This window comes from Trichomonas vaginalis, chromosome VI (assembly GCF_026262505.1).
Source record: "Trichomonas vaginalis G3 chromosome VI, whole genome shotgun sequence".
Classification (NCBI taxonomy): domain Eukaryota; phylum Parabasalia; order Trichomonadida; family Trichomonadidae; genus Trichomonas; species Trichomonas vaginalis.
Genome location: NC_067208.1, coordinates 15958538 through 15979492, shown reverse-complemented (window position 1 = coordinate 15979492; position 20955 = coordinate 15958538). Strand labels below are relative to the sequence as shown.

Genomic DNA, 20955 nt, shown 5'->3' with positions numbered 1-20955 from the left:
ATTTTAATTTTTCTAAAAATATGTTAGAAAAAAAGTTTGCTGACATTGACAAGAAATTTGAGAATGTTTTAAATAAGAACAAGAGGAAGTTAGAAAATGCTCAGATAAAGCCTATACATGACAAGTTCTTATTTGCTCAGAATGGTATAACAGGTCTAATTGCACCACCTGGGTCTGGTAAGACTTTCACTTATCTTAAAATGGCTGCACAACAACAAGAACTAGATGAGAAGAACCCATTCTATGAGTTAGTTGTTATTTGTTCGACTTCTGGTCAATTTGACCAAACCGTCAATTCGTTCAAAGATATTATAAAGAAGTCTAAGTTAGTATGTATAAAGGATACTGAGTTGTTAGATTGGATAAAGAAGTACCAAAGAAGAGTTTTGAAGTATAATGCTATAAATGAGTATATAAATTCTAAGTTCAAAGACCCTAATGAGGAAATGCAGAGAATATTAGAGAAGAAACACTTCAGAAACAAACAGAAAGAGATAGAATACATTTCGAAGAAATTGCAATCTTACGATTGGAAGACTTACCCTCATAGATGTCTTCTTATCTTAGATGATTTCGCCTCTCATCCTTTGTTAAAGAATAGAGAACAAGACATGTGTCGAATTCTTAAGAAGCTCAGACACTTTAACATCTCAGTTGTCATTTGTGTACAGACAGCAAAGAGTTTAAGTAAGGATGTTAAAAGAATACTTACTGACATAATACTTTTCCCCGGATTGTCCGAAGACGATTTCATGGAACTTATGAAAGAGTCCATGGCAGGTAAGTTTGACAGACATGAACTATGGGAGAAGTACAAAGTCATACAAGACCCACATACTTCTTTCAGAATTCATATCTACGCAAACAAAGTTCAAATTGTAAAAAGTCAAGCTTGAAAAATGTAAGTGTTTAGTCTTAGTAAGATGGTAGCTTCTTAAAGCAAATACCATTGCTGAGTTTTATGTACGTGAAGAGAAGTACAATGAATTCAATTACGAGTACAATTGCAATGACAACTAAGGCAACTATTTTTGTCTTTTGCCAGCAAGGGTACTTCTTCTCTTCCAATGGTTCGGTAGAACTATACTCACTCATGAGAAATGCCAAAACGGTTTAATAGAAAAAGTGTCATTTTTTTTATGTCCGAAGACTCGAAGGTGCAACACTTCCAAAATACCGACGAACTCAGAAGAGCAGCATGGCAGTATCTTCTTGACAACTTCTTTGAGTTCTTCAGGTACACCTTGGAAAATGCTGAAGAACTCCGACACAGAGAATTTGGAGAAATTGCACTCCAATACTACCTTGACAAACAAAGGGTAAATTAAGACTAAAAACTTAACGTTTAAAAAGTGACATTTTTATGAGCTCCGAGTCACCGAGAAAACTTGGTCAGATGTTGGCAGCTTACTTCCCTGAGGAGGATGGAAGCGTTACATACATCAGGTTCAAAAACAACGAACCTGGAATTGCGTACCAAATTCGCAATTACATGACCATGGAAGAGTACGAAAGGTTTCTACAAGAGAAACCAGCTCTAAACAACTCAGAAAAGAAAGAGTAAAAAGTTTAATTCGTAATTGTTTATTTTTTTACTTGTAAGGGCAAGCTGCAAGTATGAAGTCGACTATCTCCGTCTTTGTTTTGACGAGCTGGACGGCTCTTGCGAGTACGTCTGTTTTGCGGTCTCCAGCTGGTGTCTGACCTTCGTAATTGCGCATGTTCTTGAGAGCTCCAACTGTAAATGGTTGTAGGATGAAGAGTCTCTCAGACTGCTTGAGGTAGTCTTCACGGTCACGAACCGAATCTGTGGTACGAGTCGAATCGGTCGATTTGAGGGAAGAGACTGAAAGCCTGTCGTCTTCCATTGGAGCTGTAGCATACTCTTTGCGTAAGCGGTTCAGACCTTCTTCGAAGTCTTGGTCTCTCTTCGATTGAGATTGGAATTGGAATTGCTGGGGTGGAGCTTGCTGGAACATCCAAGGGTTGGGGAAGTAAGGCATAGGCTGAGGAGGGTAGTTCGGGAAGCCTTGTGGTGGGTAGTAACCTTGAGGTGGAAATTGGTAGTAATTCGGAGGTACTTGCTGGAACTGAGGTTGCTGAGGAGACTGTTGTGGTTCTGCAGCTTTCGGTTCTTCTGGCTTTGGAAGGCATTCAGGAAGAGGAACGTCAGTCATCCGTTTGTGTCCTGTCGGACCACAACGATAAAAATCTCTGCTACTAGCAGTACTTTTACTGACAGTAGCAGTACTTTTTCTGACAGTAGCAGTACTTTTACTGACAGTAGCAGTACTTTATCGTCGAAAACCCTCTCAAATTTTCCTTTTTACTGACAGTAGCAGTACTTTTACTGACAGTAGCAGTACTTTTTCTGACAGTAGCAGTACTTTTTCTGACAGTAGCAGTACTTTTTCTGACAGTAGCAGTACTTTTACTGACAGTAGCAATGATCGAGGTCGAACCTACCGACGAGGCAATTTACCTAATTGAAATTAACGAGCTTGTTAAAGACTTCCTCAGGCAGAATGTAAAAGAAAAGCTTGTTAACGGTTGGATAACGGGAAGGGCTGCCTTGAATCTCGAGACTTCGACTGGAATTCCAATTCAAATACCAGACGGGACAGCCTTCGACGACATAAAGCAAGCAAAGAAGGAAGCCATTATAAAGTTCTTTGCCAAGCGTCCTTGGATACTACTTCCAAACAGAGAGAACCCTTTCCCAAGAATGAACCAAATTCTCAAAGGTCTCCTTCACTTCTCTGGTCAGCCGTTCTACATAACCTGTGAAGGCGACATTCAGCCAGTTCAGTAAACATCTCATTTTAACTCACTTTTTTTATGTTTTTACTCACACTCGTACTCACCAGGTATGAGTACAACTATTTCAACTGTGAACCGTGTATTGACCGGTCTTCCTGTAAATGCAAGTTTGGTCAATACACAGTTTATGGTGGCAAGAAAGACAGTGGGGAATGCGCGCTCGAGAGAGAATTGAAATTCCAGACCCAACTCCAACAAGAACTCTCAAGTTGCCAAAGACTCATGTGAAGAAGAAGCCTTCTGGTAAGTTTCTTATAGCCATATACATGGCACGTTTAGAGTAAAAACATTTTTTTCATTTTTTGAATGAAGCAAGTTAAATTCGTCCCACACCAATCTCAATGGACCGATGAAGAGTTTCAAGCTATGGTTGAAGGTGTTGAGAACGACATAGACGGCGAACTTGAAGGAGCTCAAACCACAATTGCAACCAAAATTGCAGAAGTCAAGGAACAGATAGCTCCACTTAAAGCTACCAAAGCTACTCTTGACCTCATGGATACTTACCGTTTAGATGTCAAGAGAGGAATAAGACAATTAAAATTAAAACTCTTAAATTACGAAGCTATACTCCAGAAGTTAACAGAGATGAGAAGACTTTACCAGAGCTACTTACATGTAAGGGACTTACCTTCAAGCAGTCCGACCAAAGATGAATTTTCTGACATTGTCCCAATTTTGTCCGAAAGTCAGCTCAGATGTTATGAACTGCTCCCAACATATCCAGAATATGAAAATTTGCCTGAACTCTTTCGGTTCCTCAAAAAACGTTTTTTGGTTCTCATGTTCGAAACTTTTATCGGAAGAGACAACAAACGTTCAGAAGAAGAGCAAGATATTATTTTAAACTTGTTGTATGACTTAACTGTCATAACCAGCTTTTTGAAGTAAAACCGTCATTCTCAAACCACTTCATTTTTTCGATGTCCGAACAAGCACCGAAGCCGAACACAATGGCAGATGTCCTTTCAAGGTTGCCAGACAAGCGCCCAATTCAAATTCAAATTGCCCAATTGAAAGCTCATCTGACAAACACCATAAAGACTCTCCAAAGTAGTCTTATGACAGAGATGACCAATCTCAAAGCCGATGTCCTCATGAACCAAGCTTCCAATGAGAAATGCCTGAACGATTTCTCAGAATCGTTGCGCAATTACGAGAGAGAGAACCGAGACCTTGCCAGACTCATCTACCGTTTCTTCGAAGAGATAGACGCCATCTGGAAGGTACTCGGAAAGGACAGAACATGCAACACCGTACTTCGTGAGTACCAAATTGAAGAAGGAATTGTCGAGGAAGAAGAGGAAGAAGAGAAACACGAAGAAGTTCCTGAAGCCGCTACATGGGCAACCCTTGTTGCCGATGACGGTTACGAAATTTCCCAACCCTACCCATACCAAATCCGCAACAAGGAGACAGGCAAGGTTCTTACCCCAGTCCTCAACAACTTGGGACACTTGAACCTTAACCTTCGGAATCGCGGTTCAATCTCCATGGGCAAGCTTGTCGCAATTCAATGGGTTCCAAATCCAGACAAGAAGACGAAGGTCAGACACATTGACGGTGACAAGCTCAACAACCGTAAGGAGAACCTCGAGTGGTTCTAAGAGTAAAAAAAAATTATTTTAGGGGGAAACCCCAAGTAAATTTAAGTTTTTATTTTTGGTATTCGTACCAATTTTGGAATGTGAAGACCACATCCCAACCTCTGTACGTGAGTCTTGGGTCCACGTCTAAGACCCTTCTGTAGCAATTCCAAGCCCGAGCAAATTCAATTGTCAACCACTCGTCTCCTCTGTAGTCTTCAATCCATTCTTTGAAGAGACGGTCGAGTTCGGGCTTGGAATATCTCTTGCCTGGGTCCGAGACCAACATTTGGTTGAAGCTGGACGAAGCGCTCAGGGATGTACGCCATTAAAAAAATGTCACTTTTTAAAAAAATAAATTTTTATTTCATGCAATGTTTAACTATTTCACCATTTTCTTTAACACCCCAGTACTTACGCTTGGAGAGGACATGAACTTCGGTGAAAATTTTGTCCAATTTGAATTGACCCATCTTCTCACCGACTAAACCCATTTCAATGAGTTTGTTATAGCCTTCTTCGTTCGTCATGAGTGCGTCAATGTTCTCATAGTAAACCTTGACTTTGTATTTGACTTCGGAGAAGAATTTGTTGTACTCGTCAAGGACTGCCTTTGCGAACTGAGGGTAAGACAAATGTTCGACAATAGTTTAATGTGGTTACTAAGCCACTTTGACCTTAGTGAATTCGTACTTCAAACAAAAGGAGAAAACCTTTCAACAAAGTTGTCGACCTTCTCATAATGTTTACTCTTCATCTCTTGAGGTTTCTTAATGGAATATCCCCATGTCGAATTCATAAGCAATTTGAGTGTCATTGCAAGTTTGGGGTTTGAAGCTTTCCTAATATCTATACAGTTGTTGTATGACTTTTTCAACTGTATAGTTCCTTCCCGGGAACTCACCATCTTCGTTTGGAATTCCAGTCGGAATATATTGGACAAACCTCATGTATGCAGCGTTAAGGTCGACATAGTATATCTTTTCATCTGAGTCGAACTTGTCGCAACCAATTGGTCCAGTTTGTGGAAATTCAAGTGAGTCTCTTATCTTCTGAGAAACTTCTCCTGTTATCTCATAAACATCGTCGAAGCAACCTGTTTCATATAAAACCTTCTGACCTAACTCAGATGCTCTCCAATACAATTTGACGTCAATTGGATGTCTCAATGGAAGTTTGTTTATAGCATCTTGAAGTTCTTGCAACCTCATTGGAAGTTCTTCTGGTTCAGGTTGGTATCCGAACATACCAACCCCTTGTGGAACTGTGTACTTCTTTTGTACTAGAACTTTGTCTGGAACAACTTTTGGTCTTGCTAACAATGAAAAGTTTGTTTCGTCTTTTGGTACAAAAGTTTCTGTCAGCTTGTCATCTGGAATTGGTTCCAACAAACCTTTCTCGAAAAGAATGTTTACAGCTCTGACAATGTTGCACTTACTTTTACCAAAGAATGGGTTTGTAAGACTTTCGTTCAACATGAAGTGGTTGTGGACAATTACAATCTTCAACCATGGTAAGTCTTTGTCAACAACATAGTCGTCATGTGAAGAACCTTTAGCTGTAGGTATGTTGACTCGGATATTGACATTTGCCAACGGTGCAATTTTTGCCAATTGACCTCTGAGAATGTACCTTGTCTTCACACATGACTCAAGATACTTCATCTTCTCATCTGTAACAAGACCAGAGTTCCTGAGACATGTAAGAATGCAAGGTTCATTGACAATTGTTTCAATTGAATTGTAAATTCCATACCTTGTCAAGTCAATGTCAGACTTATTTATGAACGGGAAGTATCCAGCATGTTGTCTGACTGCTTGAGGGTTAGGTTGGTACCATTCGAACTTGACACTTGCAATTCCTTCAATTGCATTCAAAATGTCTGAGTCGGAGTCAACCATTTGTTCTCTCTTTGTAGTCTTGAAAGCGTCAAGAAGTTTTGCGGCTGTTTGTTCATTGCCATGTGCATAGTAAATGTGACCATCCAAATCTGTTATGGTCAATCTGAGATTGTGTCCTTTCTTATTTCCGTCTTGAATTGCAGCAAGTACTCCCATGAAGCCTTCTTTGTTCTTTCCTTCGTCAAAGTTTACTGTAAAGGTTCGACCAGATGTAATTTGACTTCTAACTTCACGATACTTTTCATATGCATATCTTGTTCTTTCCATGGGAGCATGTGCGTCTTCACCTTTTCCTTTTTTCCTTCTCAAAGGATGCAATTGTTCGTCATGTTTCCAGTAGAATCTGGCAAAGCCGTCGTGTCCTTCAACTTGAGGTTCACTAACATCGAAAGGCATGTCCATAAGACGTTCTTCTTCTAACCTCTCTAGTCTGTTTGGATAATTGGCACGTGCTGTTTCCAAATCCATTTCGTAGCGAAGACCAGACAATTTGTCATAGACTTTTATGGGTCTTCCCTTCCTATATTTAAAATTCTTCGAAACTCTCCAACCATATCTTTGTAACTCTGCTTTTATTCTAGCAGACTTTCTATCCATTCTATATGGGGGCATTTTTATAAAAATAAAAAAATATTTTTTTCTTTACTTTACATAACCGCCTGCTGCCATAAGTCTTTGACGCCAACCCATACCAGCTAATGAAGGTTGACTTGGTTTAGTTTGGAAACTAAACTTTGGTTTTGGTTTATCTTCAGTTTTTGGTTTTTCTTCTTCTATCGGTTTTTCGTCACTTTTCGGTTCCTCTGACTTTACTTCACTTGCAGGAACAGTTGTGTCGTCAACATCTTCATAAATATCATATGCCATTTGTTTTTGTTTTCCTTTCAACTTTTTGTGTTTGTTGTAAAGTTTAGAATATTTCGACTCTAAGTCAATGAGATGTTCTATAATGAACTGTTGGTCAGTGAAGTAAACTTTTCCATCTGTTGTCTCGAAAGCTCCTTCAGACTTCAATATTTTATTTGTGAGAGTCTGTTTCTTTTTTGAGATACTAGCCGTTCCATTTCTATGAAAAGTGACTTTATAGTTAGGGTTTGTATTTCCAGACCTGGCACTTTCTATTATTGAATTTTTCTCTTCATCTGTAAGTTCTTTGACAGGTTTTGACAATGGTTCTGAACTTTTTGTTTGTGGTGTCAAATCTACCGTTTCAACTTCTTCGGTCATTTCATCTCAGTAAAAAATTTTAGTTTGGTTTGTTTTCAACTGGTTGTTGTTGTGGAGGTGGGATGGTTCCTTTAATAATATCATTCAGTTTCACATGCTGAGCCTGACTATATGGTATCGGTTTAAATGCTGGAAGCCGACAAATCCATCTTGAACTCATTTGTCTCAATGCTGCATTGTTCATTTCATCTCAATAAAAAACTTTACATTCCCCACGTTTGAGGTGGTTGCGGTTGGTTATTGTTTACCCACTGTTGTGCATGGTTATATCCTCTGTTAAAGAATCTTTCACCTTGGTCCATATAGTGTCCTGCTTGGTTATAGTAGTCATTTGCTTTGTTATAATAGTTTCCTGCTTGTCTTCCTACATTGTCCATCCATCCTTGAACTTTTCCTCTTGTTTCAGGATTTGGAATAAGATTTGTTGCATCTCGTGCTACATCCCAACCTTTCTGTACAGTTTGTATAATAGGTTGTGCTTTCTCTTTCAGTATACCTAATGTACTCAAAATCTTCCTTCCAATTCCAAATGCACCTCTGGCTATTGTTCCCACTGCGGGTAAAAATCTAGATGCAACTCCTGCTAATGCGCCAAATAAACCCATTTCTTATAGGGTAAAAAATGACGAATCCGAACAAGGACCCCTATGTTTCTAAAGCGACAAAGAAAGCACTCATGATAAAAATCTTTAGTTCAACACCAAATGCTTGGTTTATGGATATCTTGGAAAACATTCCGAGAGTTAGAACAGATGGACCTCCATACTGGTTAATATTTGTTGGTCAAAACACAGATACTGTGAAGCCATACCATTATGGTCCAAAAATATTTTAGATGTGAAACTGCTTTGACAATATTCGTTGACAAATACCATCCAACAAAACTGACATCTGACTGTGAAAGTTCTTTCAAATCAGATGATGTAAAAAACTATCTGCGTTCAAAAAATGTAAACCAATATTTCATTGTCGACCAAAACCATTCTGCTCTTGGTGTCATTGACGGTTGTATAAAAATGTTAAGAGACTTAAACCAACCACAAGGTGGTGAAGCAAATGAAATGTCATATGACGACAAGTATAGACACTTCTCCATGGCAAAGATGAGACAAGTTTTAAATATTTACAATAACCGTAAACAAAAAGGTTTGGGAAACCACTCCCCCGAAGAAATGAAAAACAACCCTGACTTAGAGAAAGACTATATATTTAATAATTTAGTCAAAAGAGACAAACAAGAAAGAATGCCGGGCTTCAAACTTCAGAAAGGTGACAAAGTAAAAATAGAAATACCTAAACGCGACCCATATGAAAATACTATTGACTATGACAACAATGGGAACCGACAGGTACTCACATTCGTGTTCGTAAAAATAGAAGAAAGTATACAAGAGAATATTATGAAGTTTTAGGCAAACATGGCAAAATGTACACACTGCAAGCAGAAGATAAAACTACTATTGTCAGACCTCGTTTCAAACTTGTCAAAGTTCAAGGTGGTATACTTTCAAAGACAGTTCCTAACAAATATAAGACAACTCCTGACGAATATGCTAAAGAAGTTGAAAATGACGACTAAGCAATTCTATACCATGCGTAAACTGTCATGTAAGGTGGCATGTATTCTTTACTTTGTCCCGTTGTTTGCGTATATCCTGAAACGAAATGTGTATGGTTTCCTTCTCCCTGAGTGTCATCCAGTAACAATTTATAGCAAACTTAACGTCGTCTTTAACATCATATCCTTTACCTTTTGTCATTCCTGACCAATCCCAATATCTATGCTTATGCCAACCTGCTTGAGATGTACTTAAATCTATGTAATGACTGTGTGCAGGTAAATTTTCACCTGAAATCGTTTTACTTCCACCTGTTTCCTTTGAAGAGTTTGCACAATACAAAAACCTGTCGACTATTTGTTCCCATGCACCAACACCAAACATTACTTGAGGACCTCTTGCATCCATAGATGTATAAATAGAACCTACTGGGTTCATTAAATCAAACATATGAGATATTATAGGATTGTCTCTTTTGAACTTAAAATATAGTGCAACTATTTCAGGTTTCTTCTGGTTTGTGTCGGAATATTTTTTATAATATAATCTTATGTTTTCAGGGTAGGTAAAATCTTGACTATAATATTTATTTCTGTCATCTGTATAATAATATACTATTCTCGTTTTTTCTATTGCATTATATCTTTTATATCTATAATAATCTAAATATAATGTTAGCTTTTGTTCATCTACATGTGGTGTTCTGTCGTCATCTCCATAGTCATAATAATGTGGTGCCGGAGCTGGGTCAGGCAATGTCATATCTGCCATTTCATAAACTCTTAAATATTTCTTTTGTTCGTCTCCATATAAGTTTAAGTAGCAGTTGTTGTCTAATGGAACTTTAACTTGTGTACCATCATTCTTTTTATAGCTTACATACATTTCATTGTTATTTTTCGGAATGAGTTTATGCCGTGTACCATTTTTTAAGGACTGTACCAACTGCCATCTAAAATATTTATTTTCTTCATTGACAGAAAAGTCACCAACAATAGTTTCAATATTTTTTGTTCCTATCAAACTTTGGTATATTTCATTAACATATGTTTTATCTGCTTTATTTTCAAGGCTAACGTTTAAGTCTGTTATTTCAGAAGATGTATGTGTATGTCCAACGGCACTTTTCCTGTTTAAGGTTTCTTGTAAGTTTGTAATATTTGCAATGGTATGTGTATGAGTCTTATCTGCTTTTGTCTCTAATGTTTCCTTAAGACTTGGTATTTGGTTAATATAGGGTGTCCAAAGGTGTGTTTAGCACAAACCTGAATACTGCGAATAGAAATAAACAAGTTACATATATATAAAGTTTATTTAAATATAATCACCATTGGATTCAATCACGCGTTCGCAGCGATCGATCCAGGCTTCAAAGACACGCTTTAAATCATCATGAGAAAATTGCTCAAATTGCTCTCTTACAAAATTTTCAAGATCATCTGGACTCGCGAATTCGCGTCCTTCAGCTCTCTTTTTTAGCGTGCCGAATAAATAAAAGTCAGAGGGTGCAATATCAGGTGAATAAATTGGGTTTGGAACAACTTTGACATTGTTTTCCACCAAGTAATTCATTACCTTATGACTTTTGTGAACTCTTGAATTATCAAAATGAATTGCAAACTTTTGTTTTTGTTGTTTGGATTTCTCAAACTCATCAGAATTGATAATTTGAGTAAGAACATTGTCAATTAGATACTGAGCATTCATCGTATTAGGTTTTTGAAGAATATCAATTGCGATGATGCCATTCCACGCCCCAAAAAACCGACAACATAATCATTGGTGTGTCAATTTTTTTCTTCGGGAATGTTTGCGGATTTTCATCCTTCGGGATCCACATGATTTTGGCTTCTGTTGCATATTGAAACCAAGACTCGTCCCCTGTTACTAAAAAGCGAAACTTCTTGGATTGATACGCACCCAATATAGAGAGGAGCTCTTTCGAAGATTGGACTCTAGATTTTTTTTGAACTGAATTAAGGTTGTGCGGAACCCAACGTGTATACGCTAGTTTGTAGTTCAAATAATTGTGCAGATAATAACTGACTGTTGTACGTGGTATCTTTGTCATCTCCTCTATCTTTCTGAGTGATGCTCTTGGGTCTTCATCTAGCGCTTGAAGAATTGCTTTGATTTTTCTTTGATCCGGCGATTTTTTGTCAATTTTTATGATGGGCGCCTTTTTGTTCATGAAGTGATACATCCTAACATGATACGTTACAGTGGAATAGCTAGGAGCATCCATACCGAAGCATTTTACCAATGTCTCGTAGATTTTTTACAGTCTTTGCATTTTTTTGCAAGAGCGAGGATGTTTTCTTTATGATTCATTAAAAAAATGAAAAAAATCCCGCCAAAATTTCCCGTGAAACCGCCTCTTGTCTCAAAATTCATTTTATATCCCGGCATGGCGCCAAAATACAACTTACTCATCATATACATATATTCATGTTTTTTATTATATATTTATAATCAGCATATATCTCCTTTAATAGTCTCATATAGAGCGCTGTGCTAAACGCACCTTTGGACACCCTATATAATGTATATGAGTCTTTTTAGAATATTCGTTTTCAGCTCTTGTCACTTCACTTGACATTTTATTGTCAACATATGTTTTGTCTGCTAGTTCAGGATGAGTATGTTCTTTTGTTGCATAAGCATTGTTAGCTCTTTCTTCTTCTTTTGCTATTGCATCGTCTACATATTCTTTGTCAGCTTTGTTGTCAACATCTGCTTTCAAAAGAAGTTCATTTATAGGTTTCTCGTTTAAAGTTCCTTTTGTTGGATTTATACAGACAGTATTGTTCTTATTGTCTTGAAATAGAAACTCATCTGTTATAGGGTTTAATGTCAGTTTTAAGTCACCCCCTTTCAATGACTCAGATATCTTAGAATAGTTTGAAAAGTTTGTTGTGTTCTTATTTAGAGCTTGCATAATGAGTTGTCGGTTGTGTTGTATTTCTCTCATAGACGCTGTTTCATTTGACATTTTTATTATAGATAAAATATGCTTCCAATAGAAAAAGAAAATTCTAGAGTTGCTACAACTAAACCATTAGATGAACTTTTTACTAATGTCGGTCAAAAGTTTGAGACAGATACCGTAAAGCATGAAGGCTATCGTTTTGACTACCCATTAAGATGGTTAAGAGACCCATCTGTCACAAAAGCTATTGGCTTTCGAAGAATAAAGTTCATTTCAGAAGCCATACATGGTTTCCCATTTACGGTCGGTTTTGAAGTTCGATACTATAACAAAGAAAAACGTATGTATGAGAAATTTGAACAAGGAAAACTTTTACAAGTTAATTTGCTTATAAACTTAGAAACAACTCTTCAAGCTTTTCAAGAAAAAATAAACGATATCTATATTGAATATGCAAACCAGTATAACATTGACGAAGGAGAATACCATCTCGATATTATTTATGACAGGAAAAATGCAACTGTTAAAATCAATAAAATAGAAGACCTTGGAGAAAACGTTTATATTTCTACAAAATATAACAACTTGGCATGGTATAGATTTATGAGGATGTTAAATCAGCCTGCAGCATATCCAGTACACCCGGACTATTATGAAGTCGAAAACCCTAATGGAACATATGAAAATGTTTTCGACCCAGATGCTATTATTGTTCATGCTTCATTTTCTGGTGCGCAAAACTCTTTCTTATGTCTGATGAATGATTTTTACGAAAAACCTACAAAGTTATATGAACCGCCGAGTGGAAGTATTTCAGACTTTCAAGTATGGTTTACTACAGATGGAAGAAAAAGAATAATTCCATTATACCATGCGTTTTACTTAGAACTTAGTTTCATATACAACTACTATCGAACGGTAAAAATATAACTTTTTAATACGGTTGAGGTGTTGGTTGTGGTTGCCAACTTGACTGTGGTGCAGGTTCAGGCTGTTGTATTACAGGAGCTTGTTCTTCTGGTTCAGGGTCTTTAGGTATAATACCAACAAACTGACCTACTCTTTTACCAATATTTTTGACACCGTTCCATACTCCTCTTCCGACAGATTTTATTCCATTCCATATACCTCTTCCAACATTTCGAAAGAAGTTTCCTATCTTACTGAAGAAACCCATTTTACTATATGTAAAAATCTAATGTCCGCCTAGTCTCTTACGTTTCCTGTTGAGTTCCATAGCATTCTTTAACTGGAGCTCATACATTCTGTTTCTCCTCTGGTAGAAAACATATTCTGGGTCAACTCCTGTGTTCGCGTCATCTGCATAAAGTTGTTTATATCCACTTCAGGGTTTGTATAAAACTCTTTCCATCTCATATTTGCATACCATGGTGGCAAACCTAACGCAGCGTCATTTGACATGGCAGTTTGCATTTGTACATCTGTTGGCACTTGACCATAGTTTGCCATTGCAGTTTGTATTCTAACTTCATTTGGAATATTCTCTGGGTTTGGTTGTCCGGTTGCTGTGCATTCGCTAAGTTCTGTGCGTCCATTTAATATTAGATAAAAATATCTCTTACGAGTACATATGCTGAAATTTGCAGGCATTGGTTCATCTTCATATTCTCTGTACTTTTCTGCCACGTCAAATAAATAAATGACACAATGGAAAAAACCTAAAACAAGTAGTCCTATTTCAAACCAATTTACTTACTAATAAAATTTCTTTATTGTGACACTTTCTCCAGTTTATAGGACCTCTCTCATATTCTATCTTGTCATATATAAACTCATAGTCATGTATGTCCTCTAACCATCTCATAACGTTTTCCAAACCACTTTTATCGGATGTAAAGTAAAAGCATGGATGGTTATGTATAGCGTCTAAAAGTTTCTAAAGAGTCTCTCAAAGTCCAGTCTACTTGGTATTGAAAATCCCATGTGTTATAGAACGGCGGGTCCACTATAAAGAAAACATTTTCTTGTCTTTATATTTTTCATACAACTCTGTCCAATGACACTCACAAACTCTATACCCTCAATATATTTTTCTATGTCCTCTTTGAAAACATTTGTATAGTTAAGATATAAAACTTTTGACATAAGTGTTTCAATGTCATGAACTCTTATAGCACCACTATATAATAGTCTAGCAGATATACTATCCCAGTCTATATATTCTGCTTTTTTCAAAACCTCTCTCACAATATTTTTCTTATCTAATGGTATACGTTCCATCTTACCTATAGGTATCTTTTCTTTTAACTCTTTCAATATATTGTTTGTGTCTGGAATATGTTTGAGACGGTCCATATAGTTGTCGAAGTCATTGCATATAATAGTTAGTATCCCTAAGTGATGTACTGTGGCACTGCGCGCCTCCGTACACGACTTAGTGGTTTTGACACTTTACGAAACCAGTAACGTATATTTTACAACACAACCATAACACCAACTTAACCTTAAATATTTACAAAACCGTCTGACACATAAACGACTTCACTAACGAATTCACTACCGTCCTCACTAAATAAAAAATAAACTTATTTTTATTTTTTTAAAATTTTTTATTTCATTACAAAGACATGTCCGACTACATTTACTATGACTCTTTCCCAGAACGTTTCCGTGAACTATTCAAAACTCAAGTAAAACTGAGAAACATGCATTTTAACAAAGACAGACCCATTGACGATGAAAGAAACCCTGAATATATTATAATACCTTATGATGCTAAATTTATTGCATACATTCCTTATGGACGTAGAGGAACGAAAACTATTTCAACAAAGACGAAAAATTATTTCTGGAGCGATGAAGAAAATTGCCTTATCTACATAAATGCATACTTAAATAAAGCTACATATTGTACAAAAGAAGGTTGGACTGGATTTGAGCTCTACATATACGACGACGATGGAAACAGACGTTGTGTATACCCATACGATAATATGTACCATTGTTTTCATCAAGCATTAAACGAATACATAGTCAGTAAGGGTCTCATTCCTGTTGAGTAGATATGCTTTATTTTTGTTCTGTCATTTATATAAAAATTAATGATATCACCACCCTCACACGTATGAAAACATAGCGCAAAAATAATGTTTAGGTGAAGTGGTGAAATCTCACCTCTTTTTTCACCTGGTTTTTCACCATCTTGAATTCATTGCTTTATAACTCTCTTCCTTGGTTTCTTTTTAGTTGCTTTCTTAACATCGGTCTCCAACTTGACTGTCTTTCTTCTTCGTCCGTAATGATACCAATTACTTCCACCAGTCAATGGGTCAAATGGTCTTTCGTAAGGGTTTCCATACATTCCATAGGGACCATACGGAAGAACTACTAGTGGAGAAGAAACATTTTCTTTAGTTCCATCGACTCTATTTAAATGCATTGTTTCACCTTTCATCTGGTCATTAAAGTCTTTTGCATGTTTTGCAAACTCATCGTCCTTTCCTAAAGCATTTTCCGACTCAGTCGCAACCAAATTGGATGCTTTATTTATGAGCCCTATTTTATTTAATCTTAACTTCTTTGCAACCCAGCCTCCAATCTTCCCTTTATTTGCATCTAATGTCTTCGAAACCCTTCCTCCACTCATTTTATTTACTGCGTCATAAGCTCCAAGTGCTTTTGCTCCAAATGCTAATGCTTTTGTTCCCATTGCTCCTAAAGCTGCCCAAACTACCATTTACACCATATTAAAATCATCTCTCTTCAATATTATCTCATAAAAGTTCTCATTACTGGAGAAAGTCAATGAAACATAAACATTCTCATTCATAAACTTCTTTCTTATCTCATCTATTCTCAATAAAATGTCTGAACAATTGCTAACATCTTCTACAACAGTTATTTCATCATGAATGACCTTCAAGAACAAACTCATTTAATATGCAATTAAAATCATCTCAATAATGAGTCCATCCTTTCCATCTTTAGGTAGCACAACATCTTTCATTGAAGAAGGTTCGACAAGTCTTATGTTAAACTTACTGACAAAGTTTGTTATATATAATGCTTCGGCGGCGAATACATGTAGTTTGAAAGACATAATATAGATTCTTCAGCATAATTCACTTATACTGGATTTTATAACAATGTTCTCACGAGACCAAATACCACCAATTGACAATTTTGTAAGCAATCCTGCTGAACCTTCTACTGTAAACGTCGATGGTAACATTCCACGAAGGTCATCTATTGACATCTTTGAGTCATGAATTTAAAGATTTTCTTAAAGCAATCGTCATTATCTAACCATGCAATAGCTTGAAGTTTTCATTCGAATATACATCTGCTTCATTAAATGTAAATCCTGACTTCTTTGCAGAGACGACTTTAAAATCTATTGCATTTGTTTCAAAATTATATGCTATGGTAACTTCTGAAGGTAATGGGTGTCCTTCTGCTAATAAGTTGTTCTTTCACTACCGTTTTGAAGCTTTGTGTTAAAAACTTTCATGTCATCTCCTGTATCTAAGTTCACATACACAGCAACAGGAAACTATCTTGCTTCTTTGTTTCATCATTATATCTCAAAAACATTAAAGTTCTTCAATAATATTGTTCTTCCTGCTGGAATACTTCTAACTTGTCTTATTTCAATAGCTTTCTCACCTCCTACATACTCTACCCAGTGTCTTGGATATTCATAAGTATACTGACTTTCTTGAATTTTGGTTGGTTCATCATAACGTGTTCATAGTATATCTTTTATACTCTTGTCAGTTAGACTCGGTGCTATGTTCTGAATATTTCTGACTTGCATTTTAATGAGATAAAATGAAGCATTTAATACATGACGTAGATGAAGACATGAATGAAACTACAGACAAACTTAACTCTTCTCTTATTCTTCCTTTCAGCAAAGATTATGAATTCTGTTCAAATGGTGTGTATTTCTATTGTGGAAAGATGGGGTCAGGTAAGACATTTAACCTCATTCGTCATATACTCATAACAGAGCGTTTAGGTCAAGATCATATTAATGACCAAATCATTATATCAGCAACTTCAGACTCTATGGATTCAACAGCGAAAACATTTATGTCAAAATTTCAAGCCTCTGTCGTTAAAGTTCCAGACAGTGAACTCATTGAATTTCTTCAACGTTACATTCGACGTAAGAGAAAATATTATGCCATCGTAGAGTTCATACAGTCAGGAATGCAAAAGACTTCAGAAGAGATGGAAAGAATTATTGACAAACACCACTTACGTCAGTACTCAGGAGTTTACGATATGAAACGACTGACAAACTACATTCTATCAAAACTTTCAAAATACCCTTCAAAAAGTATCCTTCAAACACTCTGCTCGTTTGCGACGACTTCGCCGGAAAAGGTTTAGTGTCAAAACCAGACTCACCATTAGCTAACATCATAACTAAAGTCAGACATTACCATTTAACTGTAGCAATACTTATGCAAACATGGCGTTTCTTGCTTTAAACATAAAACGTCTCATAACTGACTTCGTTATCTTTCAAGGTTTCTCACGCTATGATATTGAACTCATTTGGAAACAGTCAGGTATAACATTACCTTTTGAAGAAATTTGGGAAGCATATAAGTCTCTCATCTCTCCTCGTTCATACCTTGAGATTCATATCATGACTAATACCATTAAAGTCAAAAAATATTCCATGGGAACGACCAACATTGTTTTAAATCTTATGCTTTAATTGACTGATGGTAAAACAAATTCCATGCATCTCTGTCGCCATTTCTGTTAATATTTTGCTGTCATTATATCATCCACTTCCCCATCCGTTAGCTTTTGAGGATATGCGTTAGAATAGCTGTTCTTAAATGAAGGCTTTTCACCTTTGAGAGCATAAACTCTATAACTTTCTGCATACTTTATGTTTGAACCTCCTGAGCCATCATTGACATAAATTTTTATAGGCTTCCACCCTTTGTTCATGTTCCTGCTTCTTCCCTTAGCTCTTTTGTTCAGTAGTTCTACATCTTTATACACAGCTCCTGTCTCAGTGAATTCAACAATATTTTCATTCGTTAGCTTTACATTCAAACCCTTGTCGAGTATATTGTTCATTTCATACATATAAAAGGTTTTTATTCTATATGAAATGAGAAGCAAATCCATCTTAGCTGGTGCCGTTAATGTTCCAATTGAACCAACATCAAATGTTGACTCACGAACGACAAACAATATTGTCATAAAGAACTATAGTTCAGAGTGTTTGAAAGAAAAAGAACCAGAACTTAAGTCGGTGAATTTAAACTCAGCTTCAAACGCTAACGCTACATCAGATGTTAAGTTAGAGTATCCACCACTGGACCAAGTTCTTTCAAGAGAAGCCAACGACAACCCTTACATAAATGTTCAAACAAATCCTTCAGATAACGTAGACCATTACCTTCTTCAGTTATATCAAACTATCTTACTCAAAGACGATAAGAAGCTTTTGGTAAATCTTATAAGTAAGAACCAAATAATTCTAACAAAGGAGGACCTTGAAAATGTTATCTCACGAATAACAGGGAAACAATGTGTCATTGACTATCTCGACCCTGAAATCGAATGCCGTGGTCAAACGCCAATATTCATGAAAATAGGTAACATCCGCATCATTGAAACACCAGGAACTACAGGAGTTGAGTTTAAGTATAAATATTCGAACGAGTATACAAAACTTTCAACAGAATATAAGCTTTGTTTGAAATATGTTTTAGTAAATTAAAGCAACTTATAGTATCTATCCAAAACTTCTTCAACAGTATCGAATTCATCTTCATAATGCAAACCTAATCTTATTGACTTGGTGCAGTTTTCACTAACACAATATTTTTCTGTTCTCTTGACTGACATAACTAACTCATTTGTTTCATCAAACAACAACAACCAAAGTTCATGACCTAATACATAACATTCATACTTTATATTTTTAGCTCTGAGTTCTCTTGTAAGCTGTTGCATTTAATATTTTCTAAAAAGTCAACTTCAACAGTCATTCGCACTGGTGCCTTCAGTTCTACAGGCTCTCCTTGAAAGTCAACAAGTCTGAATTGCATGTCTTTCAAATTATGAGGACTAATGCGAACCCATTTACCTAAATGAGTTGCTATGACAGGAACGTTTGGAATGAACATTGAATTTACTTCATAACAGAAGGATTTATATTCTACTGAACCTTTACTATTAACTCCTGAAATACCTGTGACATTAGCTATTTTTGACTCAATGTACAAACAATTGCCATAACATACATATGGAACAGATTTCATCTCAATCGTTTTGTCAACACTTTTCAAAGGAAATGTCATATGGTATGCTCCCAAAAGAAGTTGTACTCTATGACTCATTCGTGTTATCTTAAACTCCTTCGCATAACTGAACTTCAAAACTCCTGCAATAAGTTTAACATTCATTAAGTTTTCTTCGTTATCCTTGTTTATTGTAGTACTTATGAGAGCATTTAACACTCCAGCTAATGTTTCCATCTTATATTCTACATTATTGTGAAATCTTATTTCGTGCTTCTTTCCATCTATTTCAAGCTCCATGAAATCTGTTTCGTCAGTTATAACGAATGAAGCAATAGTATTAAAGTCAACCATTCTGAATGCAAGTGGCTCATTCTGTAGACCTAAGTTTGTTTGTAGCTTTACTGTCCCGTATCGTTTGGGTCTGTACTTTGCAAATAGAACAACATTTTATTCTCATTAAAATATGAGTATAGCTGCATATGCGTATGAAGCTGACAGAGCTAAACGTTTATATTTTGGTCAATACTCTCTCACACTTACTGACAAATATATTGTTATTTCTGATGGAAATACTGAGAAATATATAACATGGAAGGACTATGAAAAGTTTGACCCTATTTTAACTCCATGTACAATGCCATTCATAAAGGACGGTGAAGTTGTCATGAAGAACGACACAACAGTATATAAGTCTGTTCATGAAGCATTAGAATATATGTTGAATCATAATCCCGAAAGATTTGATCCAAGCACTACGCCATGTTCAATGCCCTTTATTAAGGACGGTGAAATCGTAAGGGTTCCGAATTCAACAGTTTATACAGCTGCTCAAAACAGTTTACAAAACATTTTAGCGAATATCTTTAATTCAGAAACTACAGAAATAAAATTACCGTATATAACAGATGCTAAAGAAATTAAATCAAAAACAACAACATTATTTACGTCACTTAATGATTTAATGACTTATATCATTAATACTCCTTCTCCGACTACAGCATTTGATCCAAATTCGACAGTTTGCAGTGTACCTTTCATTAATGACAGTTCAGTAATTGTTTTAAGGGATTCAACAGTTAATGAATCATTAAAGGCTTCATTAATGAAAATCATTGATTTTAACTCATTCATGAATACATATAATTCATTCATTAATGTTTCATACACTTCTAAAGAAGGTGAGCCAAAAACTATAGATAAAGCGGTGTATGAAATAAAAGCACCAATGACGAAATTGAATTCGTTAACTTTTGATGGTGATAGTTCCGTTAACAGCATGACATCCGGAAAAACGATTTTAACGAAAGAATATTTAAAATCTCATGTTAGTGAGTTCGTTGAAATTGAAAAAGAAGGTGGAATTAAGTTCGATCCACTGAATTTCATTTTCAGCTTAGCGAATGCGGGTATTAATTTTGCTGAATGGACAACAATACAGAGTGAAATAAATGCAATATGGACGTTTTTGGGGTCAAAAGCGGGAATGGGTGAGCTTGTAAATGCTGCAAGAACATTAGGTGAAACGGGAAATTTTGTAGATGGTTTTAAAAGACTTGTTTCAAATGTTTTAACAAACACAAAGAAATTATTTAGATATACCGTACATAACGGACGGATTTTCGAACAGGTAGCAACAAACCCTCCGGTTATGACTGCGTTGATGATGGTTAGAGACATAAAGCCGCGTAACGA

General features: G+C 36.1%; 17 protein-coding genes and 3 pseudogenes across 20 annotated transcripts, besides 3 other annotated features; 9 read left to right on the top strand and 11 right to left on the bottom strand.

The window, feature by feature from the left end:
- Positions 1 to 10302: part of a mobile genetic element that runs on past the window's edge.
- Positions 21 to 896, top strand: TVAGG3_0873690 (protein of unknown function, DUF4106 family; the record flags this gene model as incomplete). The annotated part of the gene is made up of 1 exon (XM_051250153.1): positions 21 to 896. The coding sequence occupies one exon, from the start codon at positions 21 to 23 to the stop codon at positions 894 to 896; it is 876 nt and encodes a 291-aa protein (XP_051085628.1).
- Positions 1364 to 1564, top strand: TVAGG3_0873680 (uncharacterized protein; the record flags this gene model as incomplete). Its single annotated transcript, XM_051250152.1, has 1 exon — positions 1364 to 1564. The coding sequence occupies one exon, from the start codon at positions 1364 to 1366 to the stop codon at positions 1562 to 1564; it is 201 nt and encodes a 66-aa protein (XP_051085627.1).
- TVAGG3_0873670 (uncharacterized protein) lies at positions 1593 to 2177 on the bottom strand (the record flags this gene model as incomplete). Its single annotated transcript, XM_001291134.1, has 1 exon — positions 1593 to 2177. One exon carries the CDS (start codon positions 2175 to 2177, stop codon positions 1593 to 1595), a length of 585 nt encoding a protein of 194 aa, XP_001291135.1.
- Positions 3127 to 3711, top strand: TVAGG3_0873660 (uncharacterized protein; the record flags this gene model as incomplete). The annotated part of the gene is made up of 1 exon (XM_051250151.1): positions 3127 to 3711. One exon carries the CDS (start codon positions 3127 to 3129, stop codon positions 3709 to 3711), a length of 585 nt encoding a protein of 194 aa, XP_051085626.1.
- On the top strand, positions 3744 to 4427 carry TVAGG3_0873650 (HNH endonuclease family; the record flags this gene model as incomplete). Its single annotated transcript, XM_051250150.1, has 1 exon — positions 3744 to 4427. The coding sequence occupies one exon, from the start codon at positions 3744 to 3746 to the stop codon at positions 4425 to 4427; it is 684 nt and encodes a 227-aa protein (XP_051085625.1).
- On the bottom strand, positions 4477 to 4695 carry TVAGG3_0873640 (uncharacterized protein; the record flags this gene model as incomplete). Its single annotated transcript, XM_001294684.2, has 1 exon — positions 4477 to 4695. The coding sequence occupies one exon, from the start codon at positions 4693 to 4695 to the stop codon at positions 4477 to 4479; it is 219 nt and encodes a 72-aa protein (XP_001294685.2).
- On the bottom strand, positions 4769 to 4936 carry TVAGG3_0873630 (DNA/RNA polymerases family; the record flags this gene model as incomplete). Its single annotated transcript, XM_051250149.1, has 1 exon — positions 4769 to 4936. One exon carries the CDS (start codon positions 4934 to 4936, stop codon positions 4769 to 4771), a length of 168 nt encoding a protein of 55 aa, XP_051085624.1.
- On the bottom strand, positions 5822 to 6775 carry TVAGG3_0873620 (uncharacterized protein; the record flags this gene model as incomplete). The annotated part of the gene is made up of 1 exon (XM_051250148.1): positions 5822 to 6775. A coding segment is annotated over one exon (954 nt), but the record flags the coding sequence as incomplete, so codon positions are not given.
- Positions 6950 to 7534, bottom strand: TVAGG3_0873610 (phage tail repeat-like family; the record flags this gene model as incomplete). Its single annotated transcript, XM_051250147.1, has 1 exon — positions 6950 to 7534. One exon carries the CDS (start codon positions 7532 to 7534, stop codon positions 6950 to 6952), a length of 585 nt encoding a protein of 194 aa, XP_051085622.1.
- On the bottom strand, positions 7554 to 7718 carry TVAGG3_0873600 (uncharacterized protein; the record flags this gene model as incomplete). The annotated part of the gene is made up of 1 exon (XM_051250146.1): positions 7554 to 7718. One exon carries the CDS (start codon positions 7716 to 7718, stop codon positions 7554 to 7556), a length of 165 nt encoding a protein of 54 aa, XP_051085621.1.
- Positions 7738 to 8139, bottom strand: TVAGG3_0873590 (uncharacterized protein; the record flags this gene model as incomplete). The annotated part of the gene is made up of 1 exon (XM_051250145.1): positions 7738 to 8139. One exon carries the CDS (start codon positions 8137 to 8139, stop codon positions 7738 to 7740), a length of 402 nt encoding a protein of 133 aa, XP_051085620.1.
- Positions 8250 to 9113, top strand: TVAGG3_0873580 (annotated as a pseudogene). The gene has a single exon. A coding segment is annotated over exon 1 (864 nt).
- On the bottom strand, positions 9384 to 9978 carry TVAGG3_0873570 (phage tail repeat-like family; the record flags this gene model as incomplete). The annotated part of the gene is made up of 1 exon (XM_051250144.1): positions 9384 to 9978. A coding segment is annotated over one exon (595 nt), but the record flags the coding sequence as incomplete, so codon positions are not given.
- A 25-nt stretch (positions 10303 to 10327) lies between the features above and the next one.
- Positions 10328 to 11631: a mobile genetic element.
- Positions 10408 to 11535, bottom strand: TVAGG3_0873550 (annotated as a pseudogene). The gene has a single exon. A coding segment is annotated over exon 1 (1128 nt).
- Positions 11632 to 12122: 491 nt separating the features above from the next.
- On the top strand, positions 12123 to 12952 carry TVAGG3_0873530 (uncharacterized protein; the record flags this gene model as incomplete). The annotated part of the gene is made up of 1 exon (XM_051250143.1): positions 12125 to 12952. A coding segment is annotated over one exon (828 nt), but the record flags the coding sequence as incomplete, so codon positions are not given.
- A 4-nt stretch (positions 12953 to 12956) lies between these two features.
- On the bottom strand, positions 12957 to 13199 carry TVAGG3_0873520 (serine threonine-protein phosphatase family; the record flags this gene model as incomplete). Its single annotated transcript, XM_051250142.1, has 1 exon — positions 12957 to 13199. The coding sequence occupies one exon, from the start codon at positions 13197 to 13199 to the stop codon at positions 12957 to 12959; it is 243 nt and encodes an 80-aa protein (XP_051085617.1).
- A 1186-nt stretch (positions 13200 to 14385) lies between these two features.
- Positions 14386 to 20955: part of a mobile genetic element that runs on past the window's edge.
- Positions 14611 to 15045, top strand: TVAGG3_0873510 (uncharacterized protein; the record flags this gene model as incomplete). Its single annotated transcript, XM_001296816.1, has 1 exon — positions 14611 to 15045. The coding sequence occupies one exon, from the start codon at positions 14611 to 14613 to the stop codon at positions 15043 to 15045; it is 435 nt and encodes a 144-aa protein (XP_001296817.1).
- Positions 16847 to 17700, top strand: TVAGG3_0873500 (annotated as a pseudogene). Its single transcript has one exon. A coding segment is annotated over exon 1 (854 nt).
- TVAGG3_0873490 (uncharacterized protein) lies at positions 19025 to 19614 on the bottom strand (the record flags this gene model as incomplete). Its single annotated transcript, XM_051250141.1, has 1 exon — positions 19025 to 19614. A coding segment is annotated over one exon (590 nt), but the record flags the coding sequence as incomplete, so codon positions are not given.
- On the top strand, positions 19727 to 20929 carry TVAGG3_0873480 (organellar and viral DNA polymerase type B; the record flags this gene model as incomplete). The annotated part of the gene is made up of 1 exon (XM_051250140.1): positions 19727 to 20929. A coding segment is annotated over one exon (1203 nt), but the record flags the coding sequence as incomplete, so codon positions are not given.